Raw genomic sequence first — 20,720 nt, 5'->3', positions numbered from 1 at the left:
TCTCCCTCTGACTCTCCCTCTGCTTTCCCATCTCTCCTTCAGAGCCAACTCTGCGGTCTGTACTTCTTTACCTCTTGTTGGCACGCATTTCTCTGACATGTATCTTCCATCACTCCACTGAGCCTTCTTCCCTAATGTTCCCTCCGGCTCCCTGTTGAGGACATTGGAGAGCGTAGAAAGGATACATCCCAGGTCTCATTGCTTCCTGGCTGTGATGTAATTGCACATGCTTTCCCGTCTTGGTTTCTGTGACGTTCGTTTTCCTTCCCTGTGGCCATTCTATCCTCCTGCTTTCACTGTGTCCCTCTGAGCACCCTTCTTTCACGGATACTGTGCCCTAGACTTCGCTTTCAGCCTCTTTTCTCCTCCCCTACCGTCTCTCCTTCGAGAAATTTCTGCCACTTTAATAGCTTCAAACACCATTCCTATATGACAGCTCTCACACCAGTGGAGGGTTTTGTGGAGCAGAGATTCAGTTACTCTTTCATTCATTCGTTTATCTTTGTGACAGGGTCTCACGCATCCAAGGCTGGCCTTGAACTCACTGTGTAACCTAAGATGACCTTCAACTTCAGGATCCCCCTTCCTCCACCTCCTAAGAGCTGAGATTACTGGAAGAAGCTACCACATCCAGCTTTATGCATTGCTGGGGTTCAAACCCAGAGAGCTCCAAGTTCAGTGGGAGACCCTGTATCCAAAATAAATAAATGGTGGAAATGGGGCTGGAGAGCTGGTTCGGTGGTTAAGAGCATACACTGCTCTTACAAAGGACTTGGTTCCCAGCACCCACATCAGGAGCCTCATGGCTTTCTGTAAATCCAGCTCCAGAAGATCTGGTGCCCTCTGGTGCCCTTCAAAGGCACTGCATGCACATGTACAAACCCACACACTGACACACACACATATACACATACACATTTTTTTTTAAAAAAAAAGATGGAAAGCAATGGAGCATTGACCTTTGGTCACACACACACGCAGCATCAACAGCAGCAATAAATCCCATGCAGACATGATTGCCTGCGATTATAATCCCAGTACTTAGGAGGCTGAAGCAGGGCAAACACCATGAGTTCAAAGCCAACCTGGGTTACATAGCAAGACCCTGTGTCAAAATAAATTTTTGGCATAAAATCAGACATTATTATAACTAAGACAACAACTTTTATTCCTTTCTTAGGTTATATTTCCTCCTAATGCAACTTCTGCTAACTTCCTTCATTTAATCCAGTGGTTCTCAACCTGTGGGTCGACACCCTTTAGTGGTTGATTATCAGATATCCTGCATATCAAATATTTACATTATTATTCATAACAACAGAAAAATTATAGTTCTAAAGTAGCAACAAAGATAATTTTACGGTTGGGGGTCACCACAACATGAGGAACTGTATCAAAGGGTCACAGGATTAGGGAGGTTGAGAGCCACAGCTCTAAACCCTTCGTCTCTAGTCTCTTCCCTCTAAGAAACTGGGCCTTCCTTCCTGGATCTTCTTATCTAATTGCCATCAAATATTCATTCCTAAAGACCCAGATGAAAAGTAGTTTGGGATTTCTAGCATTCTGAAAGCAATCGTAGGCCACACCTAAAAGCGGGCTGAACTAACTGTGTGTCAACAAACTTATAAAAACAAGCCATGGCCCAAATTTAGCCCGTGGACTACGTAGCTCACAAATCCTGACCTACATCACTCGAGCACAAGTCTTTCTCGGCCAAGAGCTCCGGTTGCCCAGAGAGAAGGAACCTGTGTGACTCTGACACAGGAGTCATTGCAGAGGCAGCATAGGCTCTGAAGCCAGACAGAGTCCACTTACATCCCTACTGCGCCAGCTACTAGCTTTGGGACTTTGGACCAGTTACTTAATCCTTCCTTCTGTCAGTCTCCCCATCTGCAAAATGGGAATAACAGAGGCGCTGAGCAGCTGGAACACATTAAAACATTTAAAGTCCGTGGAGCAGAGCGCGGTGTTCATCGAGCTGTAGAAATGCCAGCATGTAGGCCACAGCAGACTCCCTCTGCTTTAAACCTTACTGGTGAACAGGAATCCTGGTAATGAAGAAGGAAATTGGGGGATGTCTCTGTGATTAAGAGTACTGGGATGCCTGATATTCTTGGTTGTCAACTTGCCTGCATCTGGAATTCCCTACACATCTCTCACAGGTATACCCGGTGACTGTGTTTTCAGTACCTGCATTGGCTATTCCAGATGTTGTAAAGTTGACAACCAAGAATATCCATCACAAGCACTTACTGGAAAAGCAAGAACACCTGAACTCTAACCCCTGGCACCTACATGAAAACCAAACATGGCCACGCATGCCTATAACCCCAATGTTGGGAGGCTGGTCTTGGGAGCAAGCTTGCCAGTCAATCTAGCCCCAAACAAAACCAACCATCAAAGCTTCAGATTCAGTGAAAGATCCCACTTAAACACCGTGGTTTAATTGACGGCACAATGCGGCACTCTGAGGTTTGGTTTTGTTTGAAACTGTGGTCCAAGCTGGCCTTGAACTTGTGATCCTCCCAGCTCTGCTTCCTGGGTATTGGGATCATAGGCAAGTGCCACCTGGCCTGGTTGGTTATGACACAAAACCAAAAGGGCACAATTTCAACAATGAAGGGAAATGACGGGAACACTTAGGTGGGCAGAGTCCTTTTAGGGGCCATGCTGAGACAACTGAGCAGGCGCCAATGACTCTCTGCCTCAGGCACAAAGATCAGCTCAGAAGCCTGGCAGCCTGAGTTCAATCCCCAGAACCTAGGGAAAGATGCAGATGTGGTGGTGAACATCTGGAATCCCAGCATTCCTGTGGTGAGTTGAGGAGACGGGGGAATTGGCCTCTCACGGACCAGCCATCCTGGGACACAACATAGTTTACAACACAGAAACAAGAAACCCGGCCTCACAAGCAAGATGGAAGAAGAGAACCGACGAGAAGTCCTCTTGGCTACACATACATACCCGTGACTATTGTTTTCCCAAGCCAGATTTCTAGATCTTCACCTCGTCAATGACCAAGGGGACTTTCACCCGCCTTCCCCCAGGTCTTCCAGCCACTGACCTGACAGTGGATGTTCTGAAGCCTTTACCAAAGAGCAGCTGACAAGCCCTCAGGTTCTCTTGACACCACGAGGCAAGCGAACTTCAGCTCCACATGGGAACACAGCTGAGCGTGGGAATCCCGGCTGAGCGTGGGAATGCTGGCCTCCAGCTAAACAGCCTGGTGGTCCGGCTTGAACAGTGCTGTGGCCGCAGCAAGCCGTAGTGATAGAACATAAGCTTGTGGTATTTTGCTTTCGTCCTGCCTCTCCAAGGGTGAGGATGCTCTCCCAAGGGTGCAAGCCAAAAAGAAGAACGGAGCAGAAGAAAACGGACTTCACCCATCACTGAAATACTTTGTACCTGAAGCGCAGCCACCTTGAGAGAAAAACATGGTGGCGGCGCTTCACGGTCACCTGACTAAGAGCCTTGGGTTTGGTGCTGACTCAGAGGGAAATAGGCTGTCACTAAGAGGTCCCCCCACAGTACCCAAGCTCTCACAGCCAAGTCTGGGCTTGGACCCAGCGAACATATGAGAAAAGATGACCACCAGAGCCACCCAAGGGGCGTGAGGCCTGCTGTTGCCGGGTCCACCCTCAGGGATCACAATGACCACATGAGATCATGGAATGTTGAAGTTAAAAGGAAAGTAGCTCTTACATCACAAAGTCCTACGTAGGTGGCCATCCTTTTGGCCTGGGAGCTGGGGGAATAGAGCTCTACCCTTGTCCCCAATGAGCCCCAGGCCTAGCTACCTCCCCCAGACAGAGTCGGAGGCAAATCCATGCAGGCCAGATTCCCACCAAAGCCGGCTCTCCTCCAAGCTTGCTGGGATGAAAAACTAGCTACAGGTTCCCTTGGGATTCGCTCTGGAGAGGGCAGTGCACAGAGTTTGAGACCAAGCTGAATGGACAGGTGTGGACCTTAGGGAAGCAGCCACCAGGGGACAAGAAGCTGTCACCAGCCCTCAAGAGAGTCCTGGCAGCATGGACTATTTTGATGATGAGCCTCTTGAGTCTGAGATCAAAGGTGAAAAGGCCCCCCCATCTCTCTCCCCACCTCTACCAGTGATCAGGTAGACTCCCCCAAAGCCCTCCTTCTCCCTGAGTCTCTGCAATGGAGATGGTGTGTTACGTTAGCAGCAGGGTTTAGAAACCACTTGAATACAGTGAGTTGTGGTGCTGGACTTGGCTCTTAAGAGCTCCGGCCAATGTCAGTTTTCATTGTGGACTGGTTGATATCACACTGATAGTTGGAGCCAGCCATATTGGGAATGTTCACACCACATGAATTGACAATGGTTGTTAATTTGCTTGCACCCCCCTGGTTGAGTGGAGTTCTAAAACTTGTTTGAGGGGCTGGAGAGATGGATTAGTACTTGGAGCTTTTTGCCTTTCTAGAGAACTTTAGTTCCATTCCCAGGAACTCAATAACCTGCAAGTCAACTCCAGGGTACTCAGCGCCCTCTTCTGGCCCCCACAAGCAAACTGCAAGCGCACATTTATGCACTCCTCCCAGCACACGTTTCTTTCTCCCTTCCTTTTTTTTCCTTTTCTTCCCTTCCTTCCTTCTTCCCTTCCTTTCTTTCATTGTCTGAATTATAAAGAAGCCAAGACTCAGAAACGTGCCTCTTCTCTCAGAGCACAGGGCAGCAATCTGGGCAGCTCGGCTGCTGAGTGTTCTCTAACCACCGGGTCACTGCTACTCAAATTACACGTCGCGTGGAAACTTGGCACAGAGGCTTGAGGATAAATATTGGGACTTGGCTCTGTTGGGGGAAAAAAAAAAAAACGAAGACACACACCTACTTGGGATCATTAAGAAGTCCGCCATCCTAGAATCTGAATTGTGAATGGGGGGGGGGAGGGGCACGCAATGCTCAACCCACTCAGAGTAGATGGATGGGTAGCCATGTACGGAATTCTCAAAGAATAAAAATAAATAAAACCAACAGGTAAGGGAGAGAGAGAGCAGGCTGACCCTGTATGCCAGGTCTTCAGGAAGCACACGTGTGATTTCTTGAACCCCTGAGGCCTGTGGAGGCCAGAGGATTCATCTCTGAGTCCTGGGTGTGGCTTTCAGGAGTCCAGCACTCAGCAGCCCAGTGAACAGGCCACGTCCTGCAAGTGCAGGGACCAGTGCGAAGAAGGCATGGCTGCTCTCAGCAGAGCCTCGTCCAGTGAAGACAATGTGCTTAGCTCGTAGCAATGAACTTCCGCTCCGGAGACATCGTCAAGCCTCTCCTTCAAAGGCCCAGAAACAGTGCTGGACATGAAGGAAGGGAAGCGAGACCAGCTTCCTGGAAATCTGTCTCCTCTGCTCCCTGAAGCCGACCCCGCCTTTTTCCTTTGCCTCCGATCCCAGTCCCCACCTGTCCTGCCCTTCACCTACCTCCCAGCGGCACAGTGTGTGACCATGAAGTAGCCCAGGCTTTGGGACACATCCTTTTACCATAACGAGTAACTGACTCAACAGCAGACCCCAAAATCCTTCCATGCAAATCACGAGGGAGGAGTGTGAGCAGGGACCCCACCAAAAGCAGGCAGATTGGCGAAGGGGACTGGAACTGCCCATTGACAGGGGACACGGGACTCCATCAATTCAGCCATATGAACGTCTTTGTTTCGCTTTGTTTTGTTTTTATTTTTTGAGTCAGGGTTTCTCTGTAGCTTTGGAACCTTCCTGGAACTCATTCTGTAGACCAGGCTGGCCTTAAACTCACAGAGATCCTCCTGTCTCCTCCTCCCGAATGCTGAGATTAAAGGCATGCGCCACCACCGTCTGGCTCCATACGCAGATCTTATAGAAGGGGGTTTCCTCTTTAGGGCTGCTATGTGAGCTATGGGATAAAGGCTGTAGGCAGGACCTGGAAGGCAGAGGAGGGAGGCAGAGACTAAGGGGAGTCGGTGGTAGGTGTCACCCAATGGGCCGCAGGTTTACTTCCCGGAATGGGATGGGATTTTTCTTTCAGATGAGACAGAAACCACGCCATCACTGCAGAACAGCGATGACATCCTGTACTGCGAAGCCGAAGCCCCTCCCACTGTTGAGAAGGAGAAACCCACCAGGGAGGACTCAGAAACCGACTTGGAAATTGAAGGTGAGGTAACATTTGATGGATGAAAGGTGGGTGGCCAACCAGAAACTGGAGAGATCTGGTTCCACCAGAATGTTCCTCTCTGTCCTACTGGAAGGCTATGCTCCATTCTAGACTACCTGCTCCTCCTGGTTGGCTGGGGACCACACAGGACCTTCTGAGCAGGTTGTTGTTACAATCTAAAGCAGCACGCAGAAGTTTCTGATCTTTAAATCTCTCCCATGTGGCTGTGTGTGTGTGTGTACAAGTGCAATTGCTTTCACAGAGGCCGGAGGCATCAGATAACATCCTGGAGTTGAAGTTACCTTTTTTTTTTTTTTTTGGTTTTTTCGAGACAGGGTTTTTCTGTAGCTTTGGAGCCTGTCCTGGCACTAGCTCTTGTAGACCAGGCTGGCCTCGAACTCACAGAGATCAGCCTGCCTCTGTCTCCCGAGTGCTGGGATTAAAGGCGGGCGCCATCACCGCCCGGCTGTTGCAGGTCTTTTGACATGGGTTCTGGCAACTGAATTCAGGTCTTCTGGAAGAGCAGTATGTGCTTTTAACCTCTGAGCTACCTCTCTATCCCTACCTTACTCTACCTCACCCCACCTCATGTGACTCTTACGTAATTTTTTCAGAGTCCAAGAAGGTGGACTTTATTACATCTTTTCTAAAAAGGAAACCGTGGCTTCAAGATTGTGAGAGTCACCCAAAGCTAATAAGAGCTGGCCAGGGTTCCACAAGCTGATGCCACGTTTGACCTGTCTTTGTTAGTCAGTGTTCCATGCAGTACCCTAGACCGTCTCTGCTACCCTAACCACGTGACTTTCCAGTCACCTGAGAGCTCTCGTTTCTCCTGCTTCAGAGTCCCAAGCTTTGTCACAACAAATCAAGCATGCCTGGTTACCCCAGCTGATGGAGCTGAAACAGAGACTGTTCTCGCAAACAGCAGCGCCAGCATCCCTTTCTTCCCTTTATCCCCAAGGAGAGGGGTACCAAGAAAGATTATCTGTGAGCATCTGTGAAGCAAGGGGAGAATGATGCTGGTCCCACTGAACGGGAGCAGCCTTCAGCTTCCTAGCTTGGTCCAGCCTGAGACACCCTTCCTCTCTAGTGGCTTTTGTTTTTTTGAGGCAAGGTTTCGTGGAGTCCAGACAGACCTTGAATTCACTACATTGCCAAGGATGACTTTGACCTCTTGACCCCCACCCCCAAGTGCTGAGATTACATCTATGCGTCATTATCCCCACCCGCTCGTGTGTTCTTGAACATGGGTGGCACTCAGTGATTCTCCCATCAATAGGGGATGGCAAAGTGACCTTTACCCCTAGGGTCAGCTTATAAGACCATCCTACCAGTCAGAATCAAATTCCCTCTTCTACTCAGACCCCTCCCCACTGCTTCCAGTCATCCTGTGGTTCTTTTTTTTTTTTTTTTTTTTTTTGGTTTTTTTCGAGACAGGGTTTCTCTGTGTCTGTGGAGTCTGTCCTGGAACTAGCTCTGTAGACCAGGCTGGTCTCGAACTCACAGAGATCCGCCTGCCTCTGCCTCCCGAGTGCTGGAATTAAAGGCGTGCGCCACCATCGCCCGGCCATCCTGTGGTTCTTTAAGGCTATTGTTAATTCTGCTTTTTTTTTTTTTTTTTTTTTGAGACAGAGTTTCTCTGTGTAGCCTTGGCTGTCCTGGAACTCACTCTGTAGACCACGCTGGCCTTGCACTCACAGAGATCCTTCTGCCTCTGCCTCCCAAGTGCTGGGATTAAAGGCGTGCACCACCACAGCCCAGTTGTTAATTCTGCCTCCAGCACCTCATTTTACTTAGCTGGAGGATGTGGCAAAGAGCAACACTGGGAAAGTCCACCAGGATAGGAAAGCCCACAAAGTTACTAGCTTGCTTGGTTTTGGCTGATTGGGGCTAATTTGTTGTCTCGAAGCTGTTACCAGGGTTGTTTGTGTCAGGGCCCTGTGTTGATTGCCCCAGCCCTGACAGCCTTAACTGGGTCCAGCCACCCACTCGCAATAGGTCAGTTAAAGACGCAGCTAAGTGAAAAGCAAAAAAAGGAGACTTACTCCAAGAACCCTCATTATGAAGAGGAAGAAATAAAGAAACCCAACGGCCTACCCCTGCCAAGTCCATCTTCAGGATCCTGGCATAAGGTTTGGATTTAAATAGAGGGCAAGAGGTGTGCATAGCTGGGCAGTCCAAGGCCAGTGTGGTCCAGGTCACCATCAATGTCTCTGCTCCGCTGCCCTTCAGGGTGATCTCACTGCCTGTCAGATCTGTGTGAACTCTCTTTCCAGGAGACAAGCTCCTACCCCAGCTAGCACCAGACTTTAACCTTTTCCCGCTCCCTGCATGAGACACCTGGGAAATCCTAATTTCTTAACTAATCTGATGGGATACAAGTATGTCTTTAAAAAAATAAAAAAAAAAAAGACTGGCTTTTTGTTTAAGCAGGCGCTTTTCCAAATCTCTGGCAAAGCTTGATTCACGGCTCACAGTTTTTTGTGGTGCTGGGGAATCAAGCCGAGGATTCACACAGCCGTGACCTGATGGCTTCACTCAACTGTCAATCAGCACCACCAACCACAGCTTATGTTTTAAGAAGACTAACTGGGCTGGAGAGATGGCTCAGTGGTGAAGAGAACTGGCTGCTCTTCCGGAGGTCCTGGGTTCAGTTCCTAGCACCCGCATGGTGGCTCACAACCATCTCTAACTCTGATACAAGGGGATCTAACATGCTCTTCTGGACAACAGCACACACATGGTAGACAGACACACATGCAGGCTACACATCTATATGCAAAAAATCAAATAATAGCAGTAATAAAAAAACAGTGCTGGTGAAACTAAGATTGAATTCAAGATGCCTTCAACCATCAAAAGTCAACAACTCAAACAGGAATTTTAAAAATCAAACATTGCATCCAGGTATGTCATCACACCCTTTAACCACAATACCTATGAGGCCGAGTCAGGTGGATCTCTGGGCGTTCAAAGCCAGTCTGCTCTATATAGTGAATTTCAGGACAGACGGAGCAGTGCATAAAAAGACCCTATCTCAAAATTAAATTAAACAATTCAAATATTTTTGTATTGGACTACAACACAATTGTATTATAATCCAATCCAATCCAAAAATGTACTGATTTGATATATACATGCTGAGGTTGAGAAATATTAAAAGTCTCTGGTTTTCATAGTTAAACCACGTGAGTTGTTTGCTTGTTTGTTTTGGTTTTGGTTTGGTTTGGTTTCGATTTTTGGTCTTTCAAGACAGGGTTTCTTCATTCCCTGGCTGTTCTGGAACTCGCTCTATAGCTCCAGAACTCAGAGACCTGCCTGCCCCTGTCACCCCAGTGCTGGGATTAAAGGCATGCATCACCACTACCTGGATAAAACACGGTTTTACAAGAGGGGGAGTCTTTGAATGTTCAGTAAAAATCACTGCAGCTCCTAATATGCAAGAACCAGGAGTTGCAGCCCAGGTACTTTGGCAGCTGTGGTGTTCTGCTGTGCCAGAGCGTGTCAGTGCTGAGAGTACATGTTGTGTTCAGAATGGAGCCTGTGCGAAAGATCCAAGATGCCACACGAGCAAGCACAGCCAGAAACACGTTGGATTCATCACATGTGTGATTCTAAGCTAACCTGTGGTCATCACACCTTGAGAAACCTTTTACTGTGGCCAGTTTCTTTCGAATGTGCCCCCCCCCACACACACACATTTGGTTACACTCTCCTGTATGCCCAGCAGCACCCACAGCTGGAGGAGTTGGGTTCTAGAGCACATACCCACAAAGACAGATCCCAGGAAAGTCCAGGCAGAAGAGCACCTCCCCTGGGGAGGTCGGGGAGCTAAGGCAGCCTGGAAGAGAAAGCTTATCTCATTCTGCCTTTCTCTACAGACACAGAGAAATTCTTCACCATCGGACAGAAGGAACTGTACCTGGAGGCCTGCAGACTGGTGGGCGTAGTGCCTGCCTCCTACTTCATCCGGAACATGGAGGAGTCCTGCATGAACCTCAACCATCATGGGCTGGGCCCCAAGGGTACCAAGGCCATTGCTATAACTCTGGTGGTGAGCATGCTGGACAAAGGAGCATATCAAACCTGATGGAAGAGGATTATCAGAGCGACTGGTTTGACATTCAGAGGACACCCTCTTTGGTGTCTAAAGAGCAACTTACCCTGCTCCTTTCTCAGTCATTGGTCATTATTTTTCCTGTTAGTTCATGGAAGAGGTTGTGCTTTGAAGACTGTGGCCTTTCCTAGTTGGGAAACAAGACACTGGTTGGGAAGCAAGACATCAGTCTGAATGGGCTAGGTCCAGGCCCAAGAGTTACTACAATTATAAAATGTAGGCCCAGGTCTCCATTCCAAAGCCGACCTTGGCCATATGTGAAGCCACTCCTGAGCCACTCCATTCAATGTCTGCCTTTCACATTATCATTTTTAGAAATTATATTTCCAAGTAAATCACATTTTTCCACATGAAAGACATTACCTCTTGGCTTACCATGACCAAACAAGGACTTGACCTTCATTGCATCACAGATTTATGTAATTGATTACATATAAAACTGGCTACACTTGGGAGGCAGAAGCCCGTGGATCTCTGTGAGTTCAAGGCCACCCTGGTCTATAAACTAAGTTTCAACCCAGTCAGGAATATATAGTGAGGCTGTGTCCATTGTCTCATTAAAAAAAAAAAGTGGAGCTGGGTGGTGGTGGCGCATGCCTTTAATCCCAGCACTTGAGAGGCAGAGGCAGGCGGATCTCTGTGAGTTCGAGACCAGCCTGGTCTACAAGAGCTAGTTCCAGGACAGGCTCCAAAACCACAGAGAAACCCTTCTCGAAAAACCAAAAAAAAAAAAAAAAAAAAAAAAAAAAAAAAAAAAAAAAGTGGAAGCAGTAGAGAACATCTTGATATCAACCTCTAACTTCCTCATGCTGTGCACACATGTCCATTCACACAAATACACACAGACTTTTTAAATTAGTAATAATACTGGATATGACATCATCACACCAGATATGTTGGCACATATCAGTAATCCAAGCACTTTGGTGGCTGAGGCAGTAGGATCAGGACTAGGAGTTAAAACTCAATTTGGCCTCATAGTGAGTTCCAAGCGAGCATGGGACTGTATGAGACTCCTGCCTCAAAATAAAAATCAGTGGTGGCGCATGCCTTTAATCCCAGCACTCAGGAGGCAGAGGCAGGTGGATCTCTGTGAGTTCGAGGCCAGCCTGGTCTACAAGAGCTAGTTCTAGGACAGGAACCAAAAAGCTACAGAGAAACCCTGTCTCGAAAAATCCAAAATAAATAAATAAATATGAGTAATATTTCAACCATTCTTAGAAAGAACAAAAAAAACAAAAGGGACCAAGAAGGGATCCTTAACACATCCTGTCTATAAAGGGTCTGAAAAGAGGAAGAAGTCACAAGCTCATAAGGAGCAGACTGTGGGGCAGCGGGGACAGCCAGTGAGACCTATGTGACAGGAGTCAAGAGGGTAGAGGACTGGTTCAGTGCAGCCTGAGAAGATGATGGACAAGGAAGGAAACTCGGACTTTGATGTCTATAAAAACTCAGGGCAATTTTCAAAGTCTTGCAATATCCCAAACTCGTTCATTGGGGGAACAGCACCACCGTCCAAAGTTGCTGGGATCTGCAAAGAACATTGCTCTAGTGAGGTCTAAAGGGATGGCAAATCCTCTGTACTGTCATCCTCCACTAGGTTCCACTAGGAACCTCCATCCTTCAGGTTCCTAGTCTCCATCTCCAGGACCTTTCCATCAATCCTTATCTGTTGCTATAATATCTGAGGCTTAGCAACTTCATAAAAGAGGCTTGTTTAGCTAACTGGGCTTAAGGGCTGGTATCAGCTCTGCCTTGGTAATGACCTCCTGGCATAACAACAGAGGGAATGAGCAGGAGAGGAAGAGATGAAATGATAAGACAGGAAGGCCAGGGCCAGGCAGTGGTGGCACTCGCCTTAAATCCCAGCACTTGGGAGGCAGAAGCAGGCGGATCTCTGTGAGTTTGAGGTTAGTCAGGTCTACAAGAGCTTATTCCAGGACAGGTTCCAAAGCTACACAGAGACACAGAGAAACCCTGTCTCCAAAACACAAAAACAAACAAACAAAAAACAACAGGAAGGCTAGCAGAGTCAAGCACAGGAAGTCAGTCACCACCTTCCGCTGAGCCCCACTTTCTTTTACTGAGATTTATTTTTCCTGTTAATTATATGGTTATGGAGGGGTGGGGAGTGTGTGAGCGCACATGACAGCAGAGAAGCCCGATGCCCTTGAAGCTGCAACTGCAGGCAGCTGCGAGCCGCCCAGAGTAGGTACTGAGAATCAAACTCAGGTCCTCTGCAAAAGAAGTATGCGTGCCTAACTGCCTAACCACCAAGCCCCACTTCTTAAAATTCTCACTAACGTGTGTGTGTGTGTGTGTGTGTGTGTGTGTGTGTGTGTGAGAGAGAGAGAGAGAGAGAGAGAGAGAGAGAGAGAGGTTGATGTCAGGTGACTTCTATTGCTCTCCAACATATTCAGGATCTCTCACTGAACACGGAACTCACTGATTCAGCTTGCCTGGCTGACCTGCAAGCCTCAAGGTCCTCTAGTCTCCACCTTCCCAGGGCTGGGATTACAGGCATGCACCATTACATATATTGGTGCTAAGGATCTGCACTCGGGTCCTCCTCATGCTTGCCTGCCAAGCAAGCACATTACCGACAGAGCCATCTCTTATAGACACCATGGTCTCACTAAGTCTTAAACATCTCCACACTGCGGCCCAGACCTCCAACACAGCACACTCTCACATGCCTGGGATGTTCTAGAGAGAAATGAAGCTCTGGACCAGAGAGGACAGAGAGCTACCCTAGTCACTAACCACTTCTTTGTCTTCCTTCCTCTCCCACTGTGGCGGCCAAAGTCCAACACAACGATTCTCAAACTGGAACTAGAAGACAACGCCATCATGGAGGAGGGCGTCCTGAGTCTGGTGGAGATGCTTCATGAGAATTACTACCTCCAGGAGCTGGTAGGATGCCCTCCTCCTCCTCCAACTCCTCCTGGCATACCCGGGGACTCAGAACCACTCAAGCCCGGTCAGAACCTCCCACCCCAGGCCTAGGTCAGCTTTGGGCTATCTCTAGGCAGTCTGTGGGCTCCTCCTCAGGTATCAAAGGCGGCTGTGGGAAAACCTGAAGAGCCATCTCTGGCTCTGCATTTAAAAGTCCCCAGATGGAATGGTTTACCCATCCTAACCAACACGAACAAGCTTTCTTCTTTGCAAAGCAGGGACCTGATGAGGTGGCTCATTTTCAAATCCTCCAAATGAATCTGTCTTAAGTGTTAAAGCAAACAATCTGTATGTTTATGTGAAGTACCAAGGCTAAATTGAGGTGGTGGGGTGTTGTTGAAGACAATGAGCAACCCTGGGAGAGACGCTAGAGAAGTCAGACTCGGATCAAGCTTCCTTGCCTTCCACCTCTCCGTCCTTCACATTACCCTGATCCTAAACATTTTACCCCAGCTTATTCTCTCAGTCACCCCTGACCAGTCCCGCCCCCCACCTTGTTTCCGAGGGCCTTCTTGTGCGATCCTCTCCCGCATGTGTGTGTTCTAACCCCTCAGAACATGTCTGACAATGACCTTGGTTTGGAGGGAGCCAGGATCATCTCAGACTTCCTCCAGGAAAACAATTCTTCACTCTGGAAACTGAAACTTTCAGGTGAGCCCATAGCAGGGGAGGAAAGGACACTGGCAACAGAAGGAGAGAAGAACAGAGGACCTTGGGTCCCTGTTTTAGTTTTGGTTTGATGCAGAATACATGACGCTGCATCGTCCCCTCGCTGGACCAGGCAGCCTTGCCCCTCGAAGGCCACACCAAGCCCCTGCTTTCCTGAACAGGCTCTCTTTGCAGCACCCTTCCTTGTCTTGGACAACTCCACCTCCTGGGGTCTGCCTGGCTCATTTGCCTGACTCTCTCGTGCCACGCACGCCTTCAGGCTCATGTCATCTTTTCAAGAGACTTCTCTGACGCCTATCACAACAGCAATGCTCTATCGCCATTGCTCTGTCCCGTTTCTCCAGTTGTCTTAATGTTCATTAACCACTTGATTATTGCAGGTCCACTTTGAAATGAGTGATGCTCTATCTGTTATTAGGGGAACAGGGCCACTTGAAAGTTCTAGTGTCCAGACATGCCCTCACTTGGGTTTGCAGATTTATGCTATCTGAGGGACTCTGGAACTTCTATGCCAAGAAGTGAATATGAAGATCAGTCCTATGCTGAAAAGTAGGACCTCTTTGGAGGACACTCTTTACCCAGTTGGTTTGGGATTCCCATAGATAAGCCCCAATCCACGTGATCTAAAACTGCAAAACTAACAAGGAACAAACTTAAAAAGCAGACACTCGCAGTTTCAGACAGTAGAATTCTCAGACATACACAAGCCGTGTGGAAAAATAAATCTCAAAAAAAGGAAGTGGGGCTCAGTGGAAGGTGGTGACTGACTTCCTGTGCTTGCCTCTTCCCCTGGAACTAGAGTTACAGATGGCTGTGAGCTGCCATGTGGCGAAATGAACCAGGGCCCTCTGGGAGAACAGTCAGTGCTCTTAACCACTGAGCCATCTCTCCAGTACTAATGCTAGGCATCCCTAATACACTAAGGATGTTCACATCCGATGTCAGAGAGGAGGAAGGAAATGGTCAGCAGTCTCCCCCATTCCTTGTGTCTACCTGTTTGCTTTAAGAGCTTCACGGGGCGTGTGTGTGTGTGTGTGTGTGTGTGTGTGTGTGTGTGTGTGTGTGTGAGCCTGGCAGGCGTGAGAGGGCAAGGGAGCGCAGATGGTCTGGAGTGCATTGCTAACAGCGTACCCTCACTGACCACAGGAAACAACTTCAAGGAAGAATCTGCTGCGCTTTTATGCCAAGCCCTGTCGGTAAGGAGCATGTGAGGATGTCCCTTGGGAATTCTGGGTGACCTGGGGGGACACTGGACAAAGCCACTTGCTTGGTTTGGGAAACTAATGTATGTTTGTTCCCTGCAAAAGCTTCAGCAAATCGTAGGACTTTCTGGGTAGGAATAATTCTCCAAGAAACCGTTGGTAGTTAAGGTTTTTTTAAAATCTCCATTCTTAGCCCAAAGTATATCTTTATCTTTATTTTGTGTATTTTATTTATTTATTTTTTTAATGGAGCTCTTTTTTTTTTAAATTTTCTTATGCATAGTGTTCTGCCTGCATGTATGCTTGAGGGCCAGAAGAGGGCACTATATCTCATTACGAATCATAGTGAGCCATCATGTGGTTGCTGGGAATTGAACTCAGGACCTCTGGAAGAGCAGCCAGTGCTCTTAACCACTGAGCCATCTCTCCAGCCTGATAGTTAAGTTTTTTTTTAATTGTATAGGAAATCATTTGCTTAATAACACTAGCCTACCCAGTTTCAGGTACCTAGGAGCCCCCATCCTTCTGCCTTAAGGTTGACTGAAAGAGATGCCATCAAGAAATCCCAGAACTCAGGAGGCTGAGGGAGAAGGATGGAGAGTTTAAGGCCAGCCTGTACTAGCTATGCAATAATATCCTGTCTCGCAATAACTAAGTGGAAGACAACTAACCTCTCTACAATTTGTCCCTTTAGTCCAATTACAGAATTAGGTCACTGAACCTCAGCCACAACCAATTCTCTGATGTAGCAGGGGAGCATCTGGGACAGATGCTAGGTATGTGGCCATGGAGGGAAGGGTTGGGGAGGAGACCACTTCCAGCTCTCCCTGTATGCATATGGGTGTTTTGCCTGAATGTATATACACGTACCGTGAGTGTGTCCGATGCCTGTGGAGGCCAGTTGGGGCATTAGCACTGGACTGGCCGGAACTGGAGTTACAGACAGTTGTGAACCACCATATGGGCACTGGGAATTGAATCCAAGCCCTCTGCAAGAGCATCCAGTCCTCTTAACCTCTAAGCCATCTCTCCATCCCCGTTCCCTTTCTTATTAACTTAGCCATGACTGTTTCCTTTGTGGGGTTTGTTTTGTTGGTTCCTCTTTTGATTTGTTTTTTGCTGCTGCTGCTGCTGCTGCTGCTGCTGCTGCTGCTGCTGCTGCTGCTGCTGTGTTTTTATTCTTCAGTTGATTGACTGGGTTTGTTGGTTGGTTTGTTTGTTTGTTTTAAACAGAATCTCACTGTTAGTGAATCCCAGACTGGCCTTGAACTTGAGGTCCTTCTGCTTCTGCCTCCCAAGTGTTTGGATCATAGGTGTGTGTCCTAAGTGTTCCCATTACAAAAGTGGTGGAAATCATGCTCGGAATAATAGAGCACAGCCAACATCTGGGTGTGAGAGGCAAAACTTGCCAGAGAGTGAGATGGTGTAAAGAAGCAGCTTGCACGAGAGGACTGGAGAGACGGCTCAGCAGTTCAGGCTGCTTGCTGCTCTCGCAGAGGACCAGAGTTCTGTTCCCAGCACCTTGGGCAGCCACACACACACACACACACACACACACACACACACACGGCATACACTCACACACATACACATGGATAAAAACAGAATGAAGCCCAGAGCTGGCGAGACGGCTCAGCAGTTAAGAGTACTTGTTGCTCTTGCAGAGGCTCCCAGCTGGATTCCCAGCACCCACGTGATAATTAACAACTACCTCTAACTCCACTTCTGGGGAATCCGATGCCTTCTTCTGACCTCCACAAGCACCAAACACGCATGTGGCACACATACATACATGCAGGCAAAACATTCACACATAAACAAAACTGAGTAAGTCTAAATAAAAAGTTTAAAAATTATATCCATTAAAAAAACAGAATAAATAAACCTCCTTTTTAAAAGCTACTGGCTGGTATTGTCACACTGGTAACATAAACCTCACCTGAAAGAATTCACATATTTTAGAAAAATTTATTGAAAACATATACATGATGAAAGATGACATTTTGGGAAAATTTTTTATTTTGATTTTTTTACCTTGAATTTTCTTTCTTTTATTTTTTTACATTTTTTTATTAATACTTATTGAGCTCTACATTTTTCTCTGCTCCCCTCCCTGCCTCTCCCCTTCCCCTTTTAGTCCTCCCCCAAGGTCCCCATGTTCCCAATTTACTCAGGAGATCTTGTCTTTTTCTACTTATTACTTCCCATGTAGATTAGATTTATGTAAGCCTCTCTTAGTGTCCACATTGTTGTCTAAGTTTTCTAGGATTGTGGTTTGAAGGCTGGCTTTCTTTGCTTTATGTTTGAAAACCACCTATGAGTGAGGACATATGATAATTGTCTTTCTGTGTCTGGGTTACCTCACTCAAAATAATGTTTTCTAGCTCCATCCATTTTCCTGCAAAATTCAAGCTGTCGTTATTTTTTTTCTGCTGTGTAGTACTCCATTGTGTAAATGTACCACATTTTCCTTATCCATTCTTTGATCGAGGGTCATTTATGTTGTTTCCAGGCTCTGGCTATGACACACAAAGCTGCTATGAACATAGTTGAGCACATGTCTTTGTGGCATGATTGAGCATCCTTTGGATATATACCCAAAAGTGGTATTACTGGGTCTTGAGGAAGGTTGTTTCTTAATTATCTGAGAAATCGTCACACTGACATCCAAGAGGGGTTTTACCAGCTTGCATTCCCACCAGCAGTGCAGAAGTGTTCCCTTTTCTCCACAACCTCTCCAGCATAAGTTGTCATCAGTATTTTTGATTTTGGCCATTCTTACAGGTGTAAGATGGAATCTCAGAGTTGTTTTGATTTGCATTTCTCTGATGACTAAGAATGTTGAACATTTCCTTAAGTGTCTTTCAGCCATTTTAGATTCTTCTGTTGAGAGTTCTCTGGTTAGGTCTGTACTCCATTTTTTTTTATTGGATTATGTGATCTTTTGGTGTCCAATTTCTTGAGTTCTTTGTATATTTTGGAGATCAGACCTCTGTCTGATGTGGGGTTAGTGAAGATCTTTTTCCATTCTGTAGGTTGTTGTTTTGTCTTGTTGACCATGTCCTTTGCTTTACAGAAGCTTTTCAGTTTCAGGAGGTCCCATTTATTAATTATTTCTCTCAGTGTCTGTGCTGCTGGGGTTATATTTAGGAAGTGATTTCCTGTGCCAATGCATTCAAGTGTACTTCCCACTTTCTTTTCTATAAGGTTCAGTGTGGTTGACTTTATGCTGAGGTCTTTGATCCATTTGGACTTGAGTTTTGTGCATGGTGATAGATATGGGTCTATTTTCATATTTCTACATGTTGATATCCAGTTCTGCCAGCACCACTTGTTAAATATGCTTTCTTTTTTCCATTTAATATTTTTTGCTTCTTTATCAAAGATCAGGTGTTCGAAGATGTGTGGATTAATATCCGGGTCCATTGTTCTTATGCCTGTCTGTTCTTATGCCAATACCAGGCTGTTTTCAGTACTGTAGCTCTGTAGTAAAGTTTGAAGTCAGGGATTGTGATGCCTCCAGAAGTTCTTTTATTGTACAAGATTGTTTTGGCTATCCTGGGTTTTTTTGCTTTTCCATATGAAGTTGAGTACCTTTCTTTCGAGGTCTTTGAAGAAGTTTGCTGGGATTTTGATGGGCATTGCGTTAAATCTGTCCAATTTTTTTTTAAGTCTTGTTTTGGTCCAGTATTTCCTCACTATGCTCCTTTCCCTACCTTTCAAGACGGTAATGTGTATCCTGTGCCACTGTGGCTTGGAAGTATGTGATCTGCATTTTGATTTTGATTTTACCATTAAGTGATTGCATGAACCTCAGAAGAGACTTTGAACTTTTTTAAGCAGGATTGAGACTGGTATAGACCATGGGGATTTTGAAGTCGGACTAAAAGCATTTCCATACTATGTTATGGTTACAAGCCTATGGGGAGGGGGGCGTGAGTGGAATGTGCTGGTTTGAATAGGACTCATGGATTAGAATGCTTGGCCCATAGGGAGTGGCACTATTAAGAGATGTGTGGCCTTGGTAGAGGAAGTGTGTCTATGTGGGGGCAGGCTTTGAGGTCTCATATGCTCAAGATATGCTTCACAGTCTCCTTTTGATGCCTGTTGATCAAGATATAGAACCTCCTCAGCAACCGTATCTGCCTGCATGCCACCCTGTTTCCCACCATGACAATAATGGACTAAACCTCTGAACTGTAAGTCAGCCTCAATGCAATATTTTCCCATATAAGAAGAAAAGAAAGATACACAACACTGTATTTGTGTCATTGGGGTAAACATCTATAATGGAGCCTTTCCACTCCTGGGCTATGTTCTTAGGTGGTGTCTCAGTGGATACGCCTCTTAGTGGGAGAATATCTGTGGTCACATACTTACCTGGTAGATTGTGCCACTTGTCGGGGCCAGCCAACCTGTCAAACAGTGCCTGAATAGGGGAATCAGGATTAGGAAAGAAATGACAAAGATAGAATTGGGAGGGCTCTCAGTGAATACTGCAGAAGCCTCGAGTTTATTTCTTTTAGCCCTTTTACACCCAAAGCAAACGGAGTGGGCAAAAGACTTCCTTACCAAGGCTCGAGGAACAAATAAGCATGATCACCTCCTCAATTCTCAAGACATCTGAGACCCCGCCTTTAATTGACCTTGAGGAGCACTCTCTGATCTTAGGTCAAGATGGACTAGAGTCACTGTGGGCTCCCATACTGCCCCTGAAGACTGTCCCCTCTTCAGTAGAAAAGTGGGACTGTTTTAAGTCATCTTTTCCAGGATTAAGGGTCATTTTTCAACCTAAGTAACTATCTGAAAATTATCATCTGGCCAGATATGGTGGCTCACAAGTTTAATCCCAGCATTTGGGAGGCATAGATGGATCTCTGTGTATTCCAGGCCAGCCAGGGCTACATAGTGAGCTTCTGTCTTTAAATTTTTTTAAGGGAGAGAGAGGTCTCTGGAGAGATGGCTCAGTGGTTAAGAGCACTGACTGCTCTTCCAGAGGACCCAAGTTCAGGTCCCAGTACCTACATGGCAGGTATAACTGTCTGTAATTTCAGTTCCAGGGGACCTGACATCCATGGCAAAACATTAATGCCAAAGGACCCAGGTTCAATTCCCAGCACCCACATGGCAGGTCACAACTGTCTGTAATTTCAGTTCCAGGGGACCTGACACCCATGGCAAAACATCAATGCACATAAGATTTTCAAAACGTTTTTTAAATTAAAAAAGTTGTCACCTGAGTGTCACAGCTTGCATACCCCTCTCCAGTACTGTGGGTCTGTGGCTGGGTCTCTGCTGACATGAGTCTCTGCCCCCCCCCCCAGCCCTCAATGTAGGGCTCCAGTCGCTGAACCTAAGCTGGAATCACTTCCACATTCGGGCGGCTGTGGCCCTGTGTAGCGGTCTCCGGGTAAGTCACACTCTGAGAGGTGAGTTGAACTGCTTCCTCGTGGTCACCGTGGACTTGGGTGTTCAGAGCTTTCACCAAGTGTCTTTGAAGCTGCTGGGTTTCCTTCCATGACTCCCGGTGTGCGCTTCTGTTGTATAAATCCTCTCTCCTGAGGCCTGAGCACCATCATTAGGGGTGCTTTCAGAGGGTGGTTTAGCTTGAGGGCATAGAGACGAGAATCTCAAA

At 46.9% G+C, this 20,720-nt stretch overlaps 1 protein-coding gene across 1 annotated transcript in view; it reads left to right on the top strand.

Moving 5' to 3' along the window:
• The first annotated feature begins 4,028 nt into the window (after positions 1–4,028).
• Lrrc74a (leucine rich repeat containing 74A) overlaps positions 4,029–20,720 on the top strand; it is a 33,243-nt gene continuing 16,551 nt past the window's right edge. The window contains exons 1-8 of the mRNA XM_041658642.1: positions 4,029–4,071; positions 6,014–6,142; positions 10,024–10,196; positions 13,065–13,172; positions 13,769–13,865; positions 15,030–15,079; positions 15,780–15,861; positions 20,410–20,495. Of these exons, the coding sequence (XP_041514576.1) occupies positions 4,029–4,071; positions 6,014–6,142; positions 10,024–10,196; positions 13,065–13,172; positions 13,769–13,865; positions 15,030–15,079; positions 15,780–15,861; positions 20,410–20,495 (768 nt within the window). The remainder of the gene's footprint in view (positions 4,072–6,013; positions 6,143–10,023; positions 10,197–13,064; positions 13,173–13,768; positions 13,866–15,029; positions 15,080–15,779; positions 15,862–20,409; positions 20,496–20,720) is intronic.

The sequence above is a fragment of the Microtus oregoni genome, unplaced genomic scaffold (genome assembly GCF_018167655.1).
Source record: "Microtus oregoni isolate MIOR12 unplaced genomic scaffold, Mior012 000009F_ref0000495, whole genome shotgun sequence".
Lineage (NCBI taxonomy): Eukaryota > Metazoa > Chordata > Mammalia > Rodentia > Cricetidae > Microtus > Microtus oregoni.
This window is presented reverse-complemented; position numbering and strand designations above follow the sequence as displayed.